Source organism: Apus apus, chromosome 1 (genome assembly GCF_020740795.1).
Source record: "Apus apus isolate bApuApu2 chromosome 1, bApuApu2.pri.cur, whole genome shotgun sequence".
In the NCBI taxonomy this organism is placed as follows: domain Eukaryota; kingdom Metazoa; phylum Chordata; class Aves; order Apodiformes; family Apodidae; genus Apus; species Apus apus.
In genome coordinates, this window is record NC_067282.1 from 138,300,764 (window position 1) to 138,321,520 (window position 20,757).

The 20,757-nt window shown below is 36.8% G+C and overlaps 1 protein-coding gene across 1 annotated transcript in view; it reads right to left on the bottom strand.

Annotated features, from left to right (window-relative positions):
- Positions 1-20,757, bottom strand: part of PIK3C2G (phosphatidylinositol-4-phosphate 3-kinase catalytic subunit type 2 gamma) — a 201,110-nt gene that overhangs the window by 52,460 nt on the left and 127,893 nt on the right. Inside the window, 3 exon segments of the mRNA XM_051642625.1 lie at positions 659-768; positions 5,351-5,507; positions 19,319-19,488. Coding sequence (XP_051498585.1) covers positions 659-768; positions 5,351-5,507; positions 19,319-19,488 — 437 coding nt within the window.

Consider the following 20,757-nt stretch of genomic DNA (forward strand, 5'->3'; position numbering starts at 1 on the left):
CTGCAGCTCCTCATCAATATTCTTCAACTATTATCACAAACAAATGAAAGGTTATGTTATCCTAACACAAATCAAGCTTTAAACATACATCTATTCACATACAATGCTGTTCTGTGGTAGGTCTGTTAAGTGCTTAAAAAGAAAAATCAGTACCATTATGCACATGGAGGAACTATGGCTAACAGAGGGGAAGTAACTTGCCTGAAGCAACACAGAATGTAAAAAAGAACACAAAAAGAGAATAAAGTGTGGAAATTCCAGGTTCTCACTCAGTCCATTAACAAGATGAACCTTTTTATGCAGTCCAAATCCTTTTGCAAGTAGCTGCTGCATTTAAAAGCAGAGAGAAAAGCTTACTAGGTATAAGCCAGGATGGTTTCACCATGAAAGCAAAAGAAATCTCCAGGCACTAAGTGGCTTTCTACAACTGTACCACAAATGTGCAACAGTTTCTGCCAGAAACTGTTATAATATGTATAAGGAATGGACTTTTTTGAAGTAAATATGTGAAGACCAATTATCTTTTTGTGTAATTTCACTGATTACAACCTCTTAACAAACCAGATAAACGGCTTCTTTTAAAATTTCTTTTTTTAATTTGACAGCTTCACTTCATGCCTTAAGGAGATGAACTTTCTGGATTATATTCTGGTTTTACCTTGTAAAGTAGCTTGTAGCCTGAAGGTCTGAGTCCTGAGGACGGAGGTTATCATACACATACTTCAGATCCTGAACGCTGTTTAGCTCAGGCAATCCTGCATGCAGCATCTTAAGGTAAATAAATATAATTAGTCCACTAATTATTAAAAAGAAATTTAAATTTAATGGGGCCAACTGAGAAAAGAACAGTGTTAGACCAAAAGGACTTCTTGTGAAGCACAAAGTTTTGCTGTCTGAAAAGTGGTTCTGATACTAGAGCAATGTCTGGAACACTAAAGTGAATATAGTACATCATAAACCTTCAGACTGAGGTGCTGGGAAGAGCCTGGGTCAAAATCATTGCTCCATTTTAGTTATTTATTTTCTCTTCAGATATAATCTCCATGTGTGCATCACTGAGCTTTGTTCATAGCTTCCTAATGGTGATAAAGGGAAGGCAGCCAATTTCAGCCACCTGAACCACAGGTAACCATGTTTCCATTATGCGCTCAGTGTTATCCTGGTCCTATTCCAATTTAGTCCAATATCACCTTCACATTCGTAACTACTGATTCCACAATCACTGCCCTGGACTTCTCCTGCAATGGGGTCACAGATTCACTCCCCTTACAGTCAGTGAAGGAGAAAGGTTTCTTTAGATGTCAATTCATAGCAGAAGCCCTGCCTGACTGAGGAGCAGAGAACTGCCATTTAGAGTAGCTTGTCATTTTTCATGGATCTGGGACAGATCTGTCCTAGTTAGTTGGCCAGCTAGGGTTCAAAAGACAAATAATGCAAATATTCTCCTTGCAAAGTAATGCAACAAATAGGATAGACAACTGGTTGTGTCCAATTGACCATACACCAATCCCCAGGTATTTTAAAATGTTAACAACAAAACTAATTTTGACCACTTCAAAACCTACTAATTTTTCTCAGCAATCACAGCAAGATGAGAGTGATGCTTTGGGTGTAATGGAGAGAAAAAAAAAATCACTCCACATTGCTCAGAAGGAAATATATCTGAATTTTCAGTCACTGCTGTGCATTCTTCATTGATATTTATGTCTAGCTCAGACAGAAAGACCCACTGAATTTTGTGGATAACAGCAAAGAAGAAAGGAAGCACTGCTTTTATTTTAAGGTTTTGTTGAGAGGTGACTAGCATAAGGGAAAATGAGATGGAATGCTATTTTCCCTATTCCTTCAAACCTTCTCAATATTTTTAAGTTAAGTTTAAATATTTTTTATATTTTCTTTTAGGCATTAGGAGGAAAATCTTGCTTTGTATATGACCCCATCTATACTACTACTGGTCAATTAGATGGCTGTCTCACAGAATTCTGGTTAGCAAGGAGCAGAGAAAATGAGAAAGCTCACTGAGGTGAATTTAAGTGAGTTGAGAGCAGGGACAATAACAACATTCAGCACTTAAGGACACACAATGCTATTTATCTGCAATCTCTCAACGCATTTATAAAAGATGATAACAACTCCTGCCCCGTTTGCTTTTTTTTGTAAACAAAAATCAAGTTGGTCATAGGCAAATTAAGCTTCTTGCCCTGAATTAGAAAAGGCAACAATGCCACATATGACCATAATCTGAATGATTTGTGAGTGCAAGTGAAAAAAGGAAATTTTTTATTATTCAGGTTTACTTTTGCAGAAGGTGGAAAAACATCTGCTGAAGCAAAAACGTGTTTAGTTGGGCAGAACCAAACACAGTGCTTTACTGGCTGCAAGAGAGTCTTAGAGGCTTATTATAGTGCTTCATCCCTTTTGCACCATGCACAATATCTTTCATATTTCCAGTCCCCTGATTGGATGAGGCTTCTGAAAAACCACGGCTAGTGATACTAGATGCTAATTAGACACGACATGGAACAACTGTTCATAAAACAACTACAGGATTCCTAGGGCAACTCAAATGTCACTAGACGCCTAAGCTGAAGTGCCTGAATTGCTCCCTCTGTTTGGCCACATGAACGCCTTGACCTATCACACTTAGTCCTACCCCAGGCCTTCTGACTCCCTTGGTGGAGCTGTCTTATGCTCTCCTTGGGCCTGGATTGAGACCTGGTGTGTGACATTTAGCCCACCTTGCCATGAAAAATGCATAGTCTTTGGCATGTAATTTTCATGTGTTAGACCTGCAAACTGGGGTGTTTCCTGATACTCTTTTCTCAAATGGTGATTCTGAGTTGTAGAAGAGTCAAATGGCTTGTATGGGTACATGGGCTTCTTGAGTTTTAGATCTGCTTTGTCTAGGTACTGGCTCCTGTTTCATACTATTAGGTAGATCTGTTTCTTGTCACAACAGAGACAAAAAAAAAAGAAGGCAATTACTTCCTGTCTAGTGTCACCTTTAAGCCCCTTTTAATAATGTTATACCTAAAAAATTCTTTATAACAGCACTGCATTTTTTAAAAACTCATTGAAATGTTCTTGTGTCCTGCAGTCACCCTCTCTATGATAACTCTTGGGTCTTCCACAGTTGTTTCTGCTTTCAAAAGTAATGCAAACTTCATGGATTGTTTCTTACTCTTAGTAGCAAATGTCAGTACAGCCCTAGAAACATTTTGCTCACTACCAAGAAAAAGCATTAAGTCCCAAACTGGGCCAAAAATGCCAAAGTGTTTATAATCATGGTTTGTTTGAAACCACTAGCAGTCACTGGCCATCCAGCACACAGTTTGCTACTCCTACTAAGCACTGTATTTTTTAAAAATAGCCTCTTTTTAATTTTTTTTAGAATTTTTAACCATGTTTATAAAACAGCATCCCAGAAAACAGAATGTGGGAGGTGAAAGAAAGATTAATGTTGCAGACTTCCAGATAGTGAGAGAAATCTTAGACTACCACTGGGGCAGATAGGCAATGGTTATTTTATCTTGCCCCTTCAGGATAACATCTGATATTTTGCATGGAAATGAATTAAAAATGCAATTTCTTCACAGTCTATTTACTTTTCTAGATATGACACATGAAACAGAAACATTTTGATACTATTAATTTCAGACCAACACCCCATTTCAAGTGCAAAACCAGACTCTACCTTCTGAACATCACTGGCAGAAACAAGGAGTTTGCAAACTTGCCTTGTTTATTTAATTTCCTTTTGATAGAAAGTGTTCATCAATGGGGTGCAAGTATGTTGCCAGTTATTTTTCAGTTATGAAATGCAACACAACAGACTAAACTGCAGCTCACTGACAAATGTGAAAACATATCTGCATGCTGACTTTTAGCTCAGCACTATTACCTCTCCTTAAACATCAGCAGAAACAAAAGATGCAGCATGACCTGAATAGAGACAAACCTGAGCTATATCCAGGCAGAGATAGCTAGTTATTTCAGAGCTCCTGCTGGGAACATTTTCCTAACGCTCCCCCTCTGTTATCCCCGAGTAATCTAACATCATTATCTCTGCTGATAGCAGAAAAAAGGACTGCACTGGGCACAAGGAGGTGGGCAGAAGATTTGCAGCATGCAGTTTTAGAGAACCTGTTCAGAAATGCAGAGATTGTCATGGATGAAAAAGCATGGATGCTCTTGAGTTTTCCGAAGGCTCCTTAATTAGGCAGTATCTCCTACAACTGTACTGTGCACTGCTATCAGTGCAGAATTATGCTTTAGATGGGAATGGAGTTTTGCTGCACCTTTATGACTACCTACAATCAGGGTTAAGGTTAAGAGATCTAGGGCAAGCCTTCCTGTCCCATATATGGAAATCACTAGCTGTAGCACTGCAGAAGAAGCCATGGACAAGAGAGATACGATGACCAAATTCTTGCCATTTCTCCCCTCCCCACTGCAGAAGTTGGAAATGGTAGAACAGATAGATACTTCTTGGCTGTACCCCACCGTCAGCAGCGGTTCTGTTCATAAGGTTGTGTAGATTTTTTTCATGCACAGACCAATCACTTAGGTTGTGCACAGGGACATAAGGTTTAGATTAATATCTTAGCCAAGCAACAACTTAGCAAATATTAATTAATTTAATATTATCATTCTACCCATGAAGGGCAAAAATCATTAACCTTTTATACACTAAGTAAATAGAGGCATAAAGCAGTTATGGAATCTGCCACAGCACGTGAATCAGCAAGAAAATTCAAGGGATAAAAATTCTGAGGGGTCTTGAAGTCTTATACAACACAATTTTTAAACCTGCATTAATACGGATAGTGCTCTTTCTTTCCTAAGAAGAGAGTGTGGAAATGTGTAAATAAACATTCTAATGTCATCACTGCTAGCTGCAGTGCTGCAAGGCACTGCCACATCACCCACTCTGAAATATTTAATTGATTTTGTCTTCCTGTACCCATAAAAGGGATTGGTAAATTATTGCTAGGAGACCTAGAAAAAGGGCTGAGGGAAATTCCTGAACGTGAAACTTGTACCCAGTAGCTTTTGCAGTTTCCTACTCTTTTGTAAAAAATAATGCATCTAAAAAACCCCAACCAAACAAACAAAAACGAAACAATAAAAAAAAACCCAAAACAAGCAGCTTAGCTTTTCTCAGAAATTAGCACTGGAACTAGATAGTTGTTGTTGTTGTTTTTTCACAGGAAGTGTCAGCACTAACATTTCTAGCAGAGCAGCTGATACCTCTTCAAATCACAGTGCTGCTGGAAGCAGCGGAGCAGTGGTAAAAGAGAAGAGGACACCAGAGGAAATTGATTTTTTATTTCATCCTCAAAATTCTTACCATCTCCAGCAGGTTCAAGAGTAACTGGCTGTGTTTCCTGACTATATTATAAGCTCGACAACTAAGCTCCACAAACTCTTGAAAGCGCTGTGGGTTTTTTCCACCTTCTGTGATGAAATACTCCATTTCTGATGTGAAGATGAAAGGAGCTCGATCCCTTGAAAAAAGAACAATTACATGAGAAATCTCACCGGAAACACCACATCATGCAAGACAGTTAATATTTGTAACTCATTATTCACATGTGTTCCTGCAGTATTACCTTCCTCATTGTTTCATCTCTCCTTTCATCAATGTCGACAGTTCTATTCCTTGGCCTGGTGTCACTGACTAAGCGGGGCTGAGATAGGTCTCACAATAAGAGCTTCCTACTGAGAAACCCAACAAGTGAACAAGTTTGGAACTTCCATTTTTTTCTCTGGCTGTTCTTTGCTTTTCTTTCTAAACTCTCATTGATTTCATTTCTATATTCCAGTCTGAAAGTGAATTTGGAAACAAGTTCTTTCCTGGTATTGAAATATTTAAAACTTGCTCACAAAGAGGATGGGATGTAAGTATCAGATCCTTACTAGGCAAGAAGTGAATTTCAGAAAAAAGCTACAACTCCACAATCCAACAACAACATCAACATATGATGCTATCATTAAATATATACTATTCCAAAGGGATGTTTCTGACCCAAGTTACAATGGAATAAATCTAAATACATTGTCTTTTTTTCTGTAGTTACTCTGTGTTCTGCCTAGAGTAAATGAGGTGCAGAATCTGACACCAAGTCTCGCCTTTTCTTTCTTATCACTAGCATAGTTTGTGGCTATGGTAAGCTACTGCAGAAGAAAACAGATTAGCCAGGCTGCTGCTAACAATCTTATTTGATAGTTCCAGAAAGGCCTGATACACTGTATCCTTACACAGACAAAACCACTGCAGTGATTTACTCATCACAACTGGGTATACAGAGGCATGTAAACAGATTAGAGGGCTATATTCCAAGGAAATATAAACTCCATGTTAACCCTTACTTCAAAATGAACTTGAGTAAACTAAATGTTCTTGGGAAGCCTGAAAGCAGGAAAAAAAAAAAAATAAAAAAAAAAAATCTCTGTTTCTTGCTAAAACCTCAAATGGGGGTTGAGTCTGAGTCCACTCTGCTTGCTGATTCATTCTTAAATAAGACAGAGAAGCCTTCCGAGGAGTTTCCCTAATTTTGGAAATTATCTTTAGATAGAAGTCCAATCTAAATCCTGGTTTAAAAGCATTTTAGCATCTTGAGAATGTTTAAAAACCAAATCTGTTTCTTTTCTGCATTTACATTTTTGGGCTAAAACACTCAAAGTCAAAACTACTGTTGTAAAGGTCTCATACGATGTATTATGCTCAAAGTTCATGTTTGATTCCTGATGTTCAACTGCATCAAGGGACACAACTACAGTAGGAAACCAGAACCCTTTATGAGTTAGTGCAAGTATTCCACATTAAGCTACTTGAGCTGAAAACAGATACTCCAATCAGAAACTACCTTACTGGAAAAATATGGTGTTTAATGTTGTTGGACTGGGCTGTGGGCCAACTTCCACATAATGCAATGACTACAACACTAGCAAATTTTCTCACTGTTGTTGCTAAAGGATCTGTTTGAACATATAACCAATATTTCAGTATTGATATTATTTATAGATTAATTTTACTTGTAAGATTATTTTAAGCAGTTTTGTAAGGTTCTTAAATTTCTCAGTATCATTTGAAACTGTCTTCTAAGCTGGTAGGCCTGTCCTCCCTTTTGAACCTGCAAAATGCAATGTAGAAATTTGCTTTCACTGGGTTTGCTCAGGGTCTTATGATATCAGAGTCTCTCCCACAAGGTAACCCATGCAGTCAGTCAGATGCTGAAGCTCTGTTCCTGCATGTGTCTATGTAAGCTGGCTGCTCATAAAGGGAATACTTTGCAATTGAAATGATATTAAAAAAAAAAAAAACAACAACCAAAAAAACATAAAACCAACTTCATATAGGAGACAAGACCCACGAGAAGGAACAACACAGTCACTTCTCAAAATAATAATGAAACCCAAAGTTTCAGTGGGAGGAGACGCTTACTCACTGAAGAGTACATTAAGGATTCTGAAAAACCAATTGACAGGGTTGAGTGTCTGCATATAGATGCTAAATGTTCTTTGTTTCTTTCACAGACTCCTTTGGAATATAAAAACATAGAAGGCTATAGTTTAAAAATTACTCCAGCAACAATATAAAAGGCCAAGTCAAGTAACCGTCCATTATGCATGGAAAAATTTAAATCAGCAAACAATAGAGGCTATCTTAGCCTATAGAAGAAATGCATGGCCCAGTGTTGCATGGGCATTCTAATTCATCACACACACACACACACGTGTAAATGAAGCACAGCTTTTATTTCTGTATTTAAACCAGTACATCTCTAACCGGCAGCCTTCATTGTGGAATATAGCTAAGATCATATTAAATGATGGTATTTATTCAGAAGATATGCAATGCATCCAAAGGCTGGCAGTAATAACTATGAAAGACATTGTTCATTTATACAGAAATCTATTACATAGCTTGCTCACGTGAAGTTATCTAAAAGATATAAACACGAAATACTTTTTACCCTAAACCACACCCTCAAGATCACAGCTAAGCCCTGTAATACTTTACATTCATAGGATGTTCAACGATGAATGACTGCATTACAGTCAATGGGACAAGAGTCCCTTGGCCTAAAATCTGTATCTATTACAACTTGCAGCTTCCATCAAATTAATAAAATAACTGGTGTAAGTCTAACAAAAATGGTATGAGGAAGTATTATCAAGTAAAACCCGTATCTCTGTAGAAGAACAAAAGCCTTTTATTTTTTTCTTCTTTACATTGTGCTGAAGAATTACAGATTTAAAGCATTCTTGAATGAGCTCTGCTGTACAATGGCAATGTCAGGTACTATAATTTCTAGAATAAAAAACCTCATTGAAAGAACTGGTGTGGCTTGAGACAGACCAAAGATGTACAGCAAGCAAGCCTCCCAAGTTACCTTATCACAACTCCCTCATTTTTTTTTTTTTTCACATTTTTTTCTTTTTTTCCCACTAAAGCCCTAGATGAGATTGATGAGCTTTTGGTTTTATAATAGAAATCATTCAAAAAGGTAACCACCTCCATTTATGACAGTCTGATTGCAGTCCTGGACCTTAAAGACTTACACTTTAATATGGCTGTGACAAAAGAGATTACTCAATCATTCAGTGATAAGCAAGGCTAGTTTTATGGTGTTGTGGTTTTTTTTGTGGTTTTTGGTTTTGTAGGGTTTTTTTTGTGTACTCCTTTTAGAGATTTAAGATTTTCATGGGAATGTGTTTTACAGTTCCTCTGGAGATTAAGAATGTTTGGCTGATATGTCATGAGAGGGAGGAAAGAAAGGAAACCTCAAGCAACTGAAGAGATCATCATGCAAAAACAAACTTTGTCTGGGGTGATGGGAATGTTTTACTGGAGTTTCACTGTAGGCTAGAAATATGCTGCCTTCCAAGAAGACAAATAAGATAATCTGGATTTGTTATGAAACCCTAGATGTAAACTGATTAGCAAAGCTTGTAAGGTCAACAATGGTTTTAGTTTTTCCTACTACGAATCTCACGGTACAGAACATTTCAGAATGATAAATTGCCTTCCTTTTATATTAATTAGAAAAAGCATTTGAGATAATAACAAATGACCTTTACTCTGGTTCAGTCTAAACTTCCTAGTAGTGTAGTTACGGAAAAGTTCAAGTCACACATAGTAATACAATGATCAAAACAGATGTAGTCTAAGTTGTCATATGGACATAGGAGACATATGGACACAGGAGACAGTGTGTGAGAAACTATACAGAACTGTTTACAATTTAAAATCAGTTGCTCAACAGCATATGCCTCCATACATTCCCTGACTGCTTTAAAACCATTTTGGTTGAGTCAAGAGTGACTCATAGTATTCACAATAACTACGTGAAATTTAGATGTATCCAGTAAAATAAGAAAAGTTTATAGGGAGTGTTTGAATGCTGACAGACTTTGCTCTGCAGCAAAAGCCAAAAGCTTATTGAAGAACACACACAAAATAAATGAACATGAGTGCTCATTTCTCTAAGATTATTATGATGAGAAAACATCTCATCATAATAATCCTATATATTTGTAGACACAGAAAAAAAACAAGAGTAAGTGTACTTCTTTCATTTATTAAAGAATGAAACATGAAAAACTGCACAATAAAATTCATCTCAATCAAGTACTTGAAGAGTCATTAAAAAATATGCCTGAAAGCAGACCACAGGAGATGCTCTACTTTTCTGCTTATCAGGATAAGATCAACCATAAACATGCTTTTGAGATGCTTATTTAGCTTATTAAAGATTTTTATTGACAGAGTTCTTCTTCAACTTCCCTTTAAAGTTTCTGTTCCTGTATCTCCCCTCAAGTTTTTTTCCTTAATGTCTAATCTAACCTTGCTGTGCTTTAAATCTATTAATACTTGTTCTTTCCTAAGGGGACAGGAAGATCCTCTCTTCCTTACAGCAATCTCAAATGTATTTGCAGACTGTTATTATATCTTTCCTCAATCATCTGTAGACAATAGTTTCAACCTTTTCTCATAAGTCTTGTTTTCCAGATGTCTGATAATTTTAATTGCTTTTCTCTGGACTCCATGTAGTTTCTCTGGACTCCTTATCCCCATCTTTCTTAAAGTAAAATGGTGAAAATATTCCAGCGAAATTTTTATTGGTGTCACATGAAGCAAAAGATTATTTCACATTTCATGCTTTACAATTCAATGTTCTATCATTAAGTCACATTCAACTTGTCAGTAGTATAGCTCTCAGATCCCTTTCTGAAAAACTACCTATTGTTGCTAATCCCAACTTTCATCACAGTCAAACACTCTCATAATCGGTCTCTACTAAAAAATGAACAAACACGCTCTATCCCATTACACTGGTTACTAATGATAATATTGAAAGATGTCACGTCCATCCCAAACTTGTTTTAGGAAGTGACAGTCACTTCAGCAAGCATAGAATCTCAATTATGTAAATATATTGTAAGTGACTTCATAGCAGCAGTCATTCTGAGCCTGGTATATAACATAAATACTTCACTTGATGGATTTGAGAGCAGTTTTCCCCTTGACTTCAAGAACAGTTGGTACCACTTGCATTTTCACTGGCTCGTACTGCAAATCTATGTTCAGATTTGTTTAGAAAACTTTTCTATTTTCTATTTCTTTTAGTGAAGAAATCTTGGTAACAGTTCCACAGATACATGTCTGCTCCCAAAAAGTGTAAAAAACCTGTTGCTGAGACTTTATTTCTCAAATCACCCAGATCTGCCATATAACCACCTATGTCTAAAAAAAATGACAGTCTGTATTTCAATTGCCAAATAGTAATTACAATGCTATAAAAAGGAACAGAAAAGTGAATTAGAAAATTTGAAACAACTTTCTAAAGTACCCAGAATTTATTTATCCTGAGGGATTTACTCTCAATTGTATTTTAACAGCTTTTATTTCCAGTAACTGAGAGAAGGAGATTTGCTTGCCCAAACAGGGAACTCCTGACTTCAGGGCAAAAAGGAAATACATAGGAAGTGGAAGTAAGTATTGGCTACAAGGAGAAATATAGAAACTCTGTCTGAGCATGCAGAAGTGCCATTAGGAAAGCCAGAGCTCAACTAGAGTTAAAACTGCTGGTGGAAATGAAGTGCAACAAGAAGTTCTACTGATAGATCATTAGTAAAAGGACAAACAAACAAAATGTAGATCTGCTGATGACTGGTGATTTAGTGACATGGAAGCACAGACAAGGTTGAGGACTCACTGCCTTCTCTGCTTCAGTCTTCACTGACAAGGCCCTCCAGGTGGTGTGCAGAGAGCTGAGTGTGTGACAGTGGTGGGCCAAACATGAGTCTTGGAAGTGATGAAGGCTAACAGGATCCTGGGCTGAATTCAGAAAAGAGCAACCAGTAGATGCCCTTTACTTAGCACTTGTTAGTCCGTATCATCCCAAAACAAGGAAGATGCCACTGTGCAAGTTCAGCAGAGGGCCACCAAGATGTTTAGGGGCTAGAGCACTTGCTTATGTTGAGGAAGGTGTGCCTGTTTACCCAGAAGATGAGAAGGTTTTCAGGAGACCAAAAGCAATATTGTAGTACCTATAGGAGGTTATGAAGCAGGTGGATCCAGGCAAGAATAAGAGAGAAAATTGAAACAGCTGAAGTTCTGACTGGCCATAAATAAAAACCCCTTCATGATGCAGATAACTAAACATTGAAACTGGTTGCCTTGAAAGGTCATCCTGGAAGGTTTTCAACTGGACATAGCCCTGGGAACCTGGTGTAATTTAGTGTTATTTATCCCCTTAACACTTACACAGAAAGAACCCTGAATGCCCTGAGTACCCTTGGCTCAGGTAGACCACATGGCCTGGACATTCAAAACAGGCATTTAATATTTTTGACCTACATTCTCCAACCAAATAAGCAGAAGTCAAGCCTATACCAAATAATGTGGCTTTTCTGCCATTTCTGCTGCTGTTTGAGATATCTACAGCATAAAAAAATTTGTAACTACAAATTCAAACTTCATTTCTGATTTCTGATTACAGTTTTCCCCACATTATTTTTATATTAACATCTATCTCTAGAGGCAGAAACATCAAACTAGAAGAATCTCCCGAATTCCTTAGATAATTGAAGACAGTTCTTAAACCATTATGGTCTTATTTTTCATTAAGTTAGTTCTTTTTATGTGTGTATCAACCTTGCTGTTACAATTATTTTTCACTACCAGAGCCTTAATGGTAGCTTTCCAGTAAAATCACTGTATTGGACATACCCGCTATTTTAATCAGTAGTAAAAGAAATACTTCACACATTGGACTGGCCTGATCTGAAAGATTTATCTGTTTCTGTCAGTAATTGAACTGGTTACACCGAGATTTAATCATGCTTAACGGATATGGTAGAAAACAAGCTATAATCCTCACCTAAGCTAAGGGCTCTGATTAATCATTCTGCTAACATCTAGTTTCCCCATGTAAACTGAGCCATAGGAACTACTGACTTGTGCCCCTTGGCTGCACAACATGCAAGGGAACATGATTTACTGAAATCCCTTTCACTGTGGGACAACTGAAGTTACTGAGTTTGTAAGTAAAGGAGATTTGATTACACCTGGTTCCATAGGATTACTATGGTGACAGTATAGCAAACACAAATGTTGACAGCTAAGGTGAGACATGGTAACAGGTCTCAGTGTAGACCTAGTACTTGCAGCATGTATTGCCAGTGGCACTGATCTGGAAGCTTATCCTGTTACAAGAAAATTGGCAATAGATTAATTATGGGAAAGCAGAAACTAGTTTGAGGTATCTCTTGATGGTTTTCACTCTGACTGCACTGCCCCAGTCTCTGCTGTGATCACTCATTATTCTGCAGTCTGATCACAGAATTCATTCACTTATGTCACAGAATTCCAACCATTTTGTACAGTCAGCTGATTGCATATTTTGGAAGAATCCAAAAAAGAACCTCCCTGAAAGAAGTTGTAATCTATTTTAAGAACATACATGTCTTCCATAGTTTCAAACATTGTTCTGTTGCAACCATGTGCACTGATTAAAAAGCACTACTGGGTCCAGCTCAGGCACCTTACGAGCTGTGTTAGGATCCTCTATTCAGACAGGCGTGCATTCAGTCACCAGCACCCAGACTGCACAATAGTGTTAAGGTGGATTTAAATTCTGTATATACTTCATGTTCAACACCTATATTTAAAAGTGCTCAGTACAGCATTCCTGATGTCTTATACCATTTTCTAAGACTACCAAATTTTCCAGTTTTGTTGGGAGTTTATTACTAAATCTATTGATAGAACACTTCAGAGTTAATTCAATAAGAGGAGATGGAAGCAATTCCTCTTGTTAACAGAGATGTTTGGACAACCGTTTCTTGTATTCTGACTGACCCTCTGTACCAAAAAAAAAAAAAAAAAGACTTAAACTCAGACCTAAAAGTTGCCTTAAAATAAACAGAACATGTGGCTTACATCCCATACGTACCAAATATTCAGCTAACAGGTTTTTTGAGAATGAGATGGCTATTTGGAGAACAGTAGTCGATTGTTGCAGGAGTTTTGTATATCACCAGGCAAAACAGAGAAGCAAACCAGTGATGAAGAAGCTGAATTGCACAGAAATTCCTTAGGGAAGGGGATGAAATCCTGCATGAATTAAATATATCAGTATGTTCTCCAGTTAAGTATGAAGGACAAAGGCGTAGTGTGCAGAAAAAGCAGAAAAAGATACCAAGAACAAGCAACAAAGATTAACTTAAAAATGCCTAGCTGTGTGTGAGAACTGAATATAAATGTCCACTTAACTGTGTGCGAGAACAGCACCCCCCTGAAATTAAAATGGTATGTATAAAAAGCTTTTGGAGAATGAGATCCTACAGTAAAATGTTTCTGATGGGAGCAGGATGATGCTGTTATAACTCTGTGATGAGTTATACTTTGAAAAGGATAATAAATAAAATGAAATCATGAAACCAGACAGTGAACCTGATGTCCTTTTTTCCTCTTTTATTTATGTTTTATCATTAAACTTCCTGTTTCTAGAACCATATTCTAAAAAGAACCACAACAAAACCAAAACAACAAAACACACACCAAAAAAAACCAAACAAAAAACCCCCAAAACACAGAGTGACTAACGGAAAGAGAAGGAGGGAAGAGGAGAAGGCTGGAAGAAATCACTGCAGCAGGAAGATTATAGGGAAGCACTTAAATAACTCATGTGCAGTAAAACTCACAAAGAGGAGGGAATTCCAATGGTGGCTCTGAAGGCATTAAACAATTTCTGTAGCCCAGATAATTGTTAATAAGAATACAGTAACTCCTCCAAGAAAGTGGCTGTTTCTGAAGAGAGCAAAGCAGTTTATGCCCTGCTTGAACTGAATGAGGAGCCAAGAGGGAAACTAAGAGTTGTGGCACATGAGAACTTGGTTCCAGGGAACTCAGTTCAGCAGAAGAACAATGCACTGGGATGAACAAAACTGGATAGGGACAAATACATACAGCCACCGAATGGGAAAAACAGTGCCTTCCTTAACTCTCTGGGTATTTTGAAAAGAGTAACAAAAAAAAATAAAAATACAAAGTGGACAGTGAACATACTTTATTCTGATCTAAAACAGTGCTAGCTGAATGACCTCCACAAGAGGCTATTACTAAAAATAAATAACCAATGGTAAAGGGCAAACTACTATCCAGGCTTTATAATTAGAGAAAGCATCAAAACAGCAACAATAAACACCTGCTCTTCAAGGCAGACAAACGTAACAGAAGAGCATCTGAAATTCACATCTGCAACTTTTGCTGCTCATATGTTTTTGGATTGTACTTCTGCTTTTGGTGTTGAATTTGGACAATTATAAACACCTGACTTTCAGGAATTATGGACTTCTTGCCTTGTAAATACAAGCCCTTTTAGGCCTTGTCACCTTAGAGGTGACTCACTTTCACTTTTAGGTCTTTATGCATATTTCACCTTTCAGTCTTTATGCAGAGACTTATGTGTATGACTATCTTTAAACATCTGTATAATCTTGTTAAGATTATTTGGGCTGTTAATATGCTCTAAGTAATGAATTTACTATTTCCTGGATTTCCCTCAGAGATTTTTGGAGGGTAGCATACAGGAAGTGCTGGAAGAGAATGGTGACAAAGAATTAGGAGTTACTGGTTCACATAAATGAGTAATTCTAGACTGATTGCACCAGAAAAATAAAATCAAACTGCAGAAAATGAATTCATAAATAAGCATGCTGAAAATTCCTAATGAATCTTTCAGCAGATAATACAGGGTAGTCCAACAGTCTCCATGCACAAGTTTAGAAAATGAAGTTATACCTTGAGTTCTTTCAAGTTTTAGCCTGTTTGTTTGGTAAGTACCCTAAACAAAATTTCTAAAAGGAAAAAAAAAGTAAAACGTGAAATTTTCAAATTCCTATCTTCTTTTTCCCCCACTTTTTCCTATTATGGAACACATGTAGATCCAATATAGTAAAAAAGATGTAACACAACTTATTTTCACCTGATCATATGCCAACTTTTCCATTTCAGAAAGAAATATCTGAAAATAATGTTGTTGTTCTTGTTGTTGTTGTTTTTCAAACTAACACTTCCAGTGAGACAGTCACACTCATTTTATGTTAGTAACACTAAAACTGAGACGTGTTACTTTTAAAATAAAAAGAGGCAGTTCCACATTTCTACATGTTCAGACTTTCTTAAGTGCTTTTTAGTATTTGAAAACATCGACTTAGGAACAAAGTGTGGGAAATATAATTTTCCCTTATTTTTGAAACTTCCTTCAAAAAAACCTGTAATTTCCCAGTGGAATACTTAGGCTGCCTCTAGTAATTAACTTTATAGAAGAAAGCCAGCTTAGCAGATTTAACTTCTGGGAAAACCATGCCAAGGGATTAGTTTGGCAAGGAGACAAGAGGGTCTCTGTGATTCAGATCAGGGAAAAGAAGGCCACTGAGTGTTGTAAATAATCAGGATGACTGGATTTTTTTTTTATTATTATTATTTTTTTTTCAAAAGAGGACATCTAAGTTATCAAAAGGTGAAAACACAGCATACTGTGAGCTAGATTACTCCATATCTTGCCACCAGGTTTCAAAATACACATCATTGACTGAAAAAGTGTAGACACCAGTGCTGGAAGTGACTGGTAGTGGAGAGGATGAAACTGCTGAATTTAGGATTAGTTCAGTTAGCACAGGATTTAAATAAATCTACTACTGCTTAAATCACCAAAGTAGAAATGTTCAAAAGGAATCGGTCAGAACTGAAAAGAAGAAAACAAAAGCAAAGAGAGCATGGCAGGTACAGCTGTAAGCCTGACACCTTCTGTACCATTTGATGACTGGCATGGTCACATACGATTACCTGGATAATATTAGACCTATTTCAGTCAGAGGGGGTCTAAGATGATTGCCACAGAATACTCAGTAGATAAAGAACAGGATGGTAATATGAAATTAGGTGAGAAATGTTTCTTTGTACAGTTTGAAGTGTATCTGCAGAATTCATTGCTTTAGGGTAATGTAGGGTCAAACGCAGCAGCTAGATTATAGAATAAAAGGAGTATTTTATTACCACTAACAAAATGTGTCCTATATTATGATTTAAAAATAAATAAATAAAAAAAAAAATCTCATGGTTCAGTAGGAAACCCTGAGAGGTTGGGGAATAATTATTCTGCCAAGCTCTTTTACTATGCTATTGGTTAGATACATCATATGTCTCTTTCCAACACTTCTGAAACATTAGTTCCTTGATCCAAGTAAAGACACATTATTGGTATTATTTAACATATGTGCTGCACTGTGAATGTATATGGAACTGGAAAAGACAAAGTTCCTGATTCCTCTTCTCTCTGAAATAAATAAGAACTGAGCTACTGATTTGTGCCTTAACTCAAAATTGAGCAGTTTTTTATTGGACACCATTTAAAGATGAGGGTAAGAATTAGAAAAGTTAGCTAATCCCTTGTTGGGGTGTTATACAATCATGAATGCAAAAGTAAGCATGACAGCATGAATCATATCAGCTTCAAAGGATTCTCTGAAGATTCATATTGGATTTGATAGAAAGAACTGCAGCCCATGCCTGACAGCGTGTGATTCTCAAAGCTGTCATGTATGCCTTTCACTTTATTTACATCAGAAGAAATACTCCATATGCAGAATACTGGAGAGGACTTATCCTCATGAAGATTTGTGAGGAATAAGAGTCTGTTAATGGCAAAAAGCACTTCCTAAGAACAGAAAATGGACAGTTGTGGAAAGCAAGTTATCTTCCTAAATTTTGAAAGGAGTTACTATTTTAAACAGTTCAGACAGGGACTTCTTTTCTATAAGCCTTCATTCATTTGCATAGATTCCACTAATAATTCTAAAGATCTAAAAGCATTGTTCTGCTGTTTTATCAGTATTATTTTAGGGGTGTGAAACTGTTGGGGATGCAAAGAACTCAAATAAAAACCTAATATAGAGCGGTTAAAACATGCCAGAGGTTCAACCTACTTCAAGACTTGCCTTGTGGGAATGGGGACATACAAGTGGCACTGAGGGTTTCAAATTCTGAGAGAGCCTGAAATTTATGAGATGTGGAAATGTGTTATTCTGGTGTTACAAATATGTTACATTTCATGAATGTGCATACAGATAATGAGAACTAGAGTCATTAATATTATATCTGCTCAGTTTCATGCAGGTATGAGGAAGACAACTACTGTCCAATGATGTTCAAGACCTACTGTTAAGTGTGAGTTCCAGTTTTACCAAGGAACCATGAGGGCACTCCATGAATGGGGGTCATAAAAAGTATTACTGTATTTTATAGTTTAAAAGCAATATACTGCATGAAGAAAGAGGAAAAAAATGGCTGCTTTTTATGGAAGTAACTATGTTTTAAGTGATTTTCTTAGACTTTATAAGAAGGTGAAGTATGACTGAGTTTGAAAACAATAAAATTAACATCTAGTTTTATTATTGCTATTACACAATAGCAAACACAATTCTGTTTAAACGTAGTGGTTATGTCCCTGCCTCCTATCTTAGCTTCCTCCTGTTGTTCAAACTAGATAACTCTTTTCTCACGTAAAATTACTGCTCAAGAAAATTCCTGTCAGGCTTCAAAAGGAGGTTTGCTGAAGTGAGGGATGCAGCACTTGACTGAGAGTGTGCATGAGTATCTTTTTTATTACTTTGTTCTGCTTTATTCTTTCCACAGCAAATAAGTAGGATTAAGGGAGCATATCCTGAATGATTGATGATAATTCTGAGCACTGCAACTAAATCTTTTGACTGCCTAGCTTGGAACTACTACTTAGCCCTATCAGCTTTCCTTATATCAATACTCCCACACTGTTATTTTTGTCTGACACGCTGAGATAGTCTAGATTAGTCAAAAAGAAAAAGAAAAAAAAAAAAGAAAAAAGAAAAAAAGAAGGAACAATTAATTTAAACTTGATTCTGGGATGAGTTCTGGAAATTATTAGGAAACATGGAGGAAAGACACCCACCCACACTCACACCCCCCCTTCCCATCCTGCCAGTACTAGGGATCACATATCCATTCTCTACTCTGCTATAATAGCTTCTTTGTGTTTTGCACATACTGGCATTATCCTACGTGTTCTTATTCCATCCCAATCATTTCCTCCACAGTATGTTATATTAAGAACCATAAAGCATGATCACACTATTTTATTTACCTTTATCATGGTATAGTTACATCACAGATAGATACAAATACAGAAAAATCACAGTCTTGTTTAGGTGGAAACAGACATTGGCAAAACAGCCCCTGAGGTCAGTGTGGATAGATGTAAAACTTCCAAATATAATGAAAAACTTGGCAATTTTACTGACAGAGGCATATTGTAATTATTTTCCATGTTTATTCGGAAAATGTTGTTTCTTTTTTGAATATGTGAAGAAATTGGTCAATTAGATATACCTATGTTTTTTGGATCCATTATAGGAATGCTACTCTGTTAGAGAAAAAACAATGGACATCAGAATTCTTTTAGCACAGACCAATCTAATGTTCTGGTTACTGCTGAACTGCATCATTCAAATCTCTGATCAAACAAGGATTTAGGTTTTATTTTTCTTTAGACTTAAAGGGGATCTCCAACATCTCATTTTAATTAATTGTCCAATCATTCCTATATTTTTAGAGGTTTTGTCAACAATGAAAACATGCTGTTTTGGGAAAATTCAGAAAGGAAAAAAAGCATGATCTCACTTGTATTTTTTCAAGGGTGCTGGTAAGACTGTGAAATTTCAGAACATTGCTTTAATGTTTAGTATGTGCGTTACTATAGATACTAACCTTCTTATGCTTCCAAATGTTTGTGCATGACCTAAAAATCTTCCAAAATCTATGTGGAACATGTGTCCAGTATTAGTGAGCATTATGTTGTCACTGTGTCGATCACAGACTCCCAGAATGAAGGTAACAACACACCAGCCAGCGCAGGAATAAAAGAAATTCCTTATTGCCTAGGTGGTAAAACAGAAGCACTTACTGGAAATCTACAGAGACATATTTGTTTGTGATGCTAACAAGAAAAAGAAAAATAGTAGTTCAACAAACGCTATGCATGTTGCTAAAATTTTAACAGACAGGTGCTTGTAGGAATGGTGGTCTAACAAGTAATGCACAAATTTCAAAGTTACAATGCAAGAAGGTTTGCAACTCGTGTTTTACAGACACTTGGAATTTTACGGAAAACTTCTAAGATGAAACCTATCTAAGAAAAACAAGCTTCTTGGCAGAAAGCTGACACCTTCTGTTCCATAGCCTGCATGTACACTGTAAAAACAATTGCTTGGAAATTAGTTGGAAATCCACAAATTTAACCAGTTGCATTGTAAAGAAAGGTTTTTTTACACCCACTCCACTGTGCTGTACCTCTATGGGTCTTTTTTCCACAGAACTCAATTGCCTTTCTCAAGTCCTAATCAATAAAGTTTCACAATATTCCAGCCCAAAGACTTAAACCTTATTTTACAGAAATGAACTCACAATGAAAGGCCAAATTGTTTTTTTTTTGCTCATAGCACCTGCGAATCTGAATAAACGATGGAATCAAACCTCGTGTCATGCAGAGAGACCCAAGAGAGTGATTAAACCAAAAACCAGTCTAGTAGTCATGTTTAATATAACCTACTCCTCTGATGCTCTTTTATGTGGTGGAGATATGTGCTGTCATGGTTAGTCTGCTTTGTGTAAGCAGACTGGCTCATTCAAATCTATTTTATTAGTCTCTTTACAGTATCTGTGGCATTGCTCCTTGCCAAAAATGTGCCCATAGCAGATGCAGGAAAATGTCCAATCTAATGATCTCACCAGACACTGGCAGGTGGATTTCAAGTCTTCTGCTAACTTCAGCGTAAAGTATTTAACAACTGTGACTTGTAGCAGAGAGACCTACCCAATCTCTTTCCCAACCCACAGATTCAGTGTCCTCTCTCAGAAGAGAGTTATTCCTGGTTCAAATGATGATCACTGTCTTACCCCAGAGCATAAGGAAGAGCTTTTGTCTTTTTTTCAATCCTACCTGCTACAGTTTAAGAAATGAAATTGCAAGATCTTATTCAAAAGTCTTAATCTCCCATGAACCTCAATCCCAATGTGATTCATTTATAAACAATACTAATTTGTAATCTTTATGGTTTTGGATGAAACCAAGGTAAATAATTCTATGGACATTAAGGATTTCCCTGTAGATGCAGGGTGCCACCTGCACAGGTGACAGCTCTGCGGAG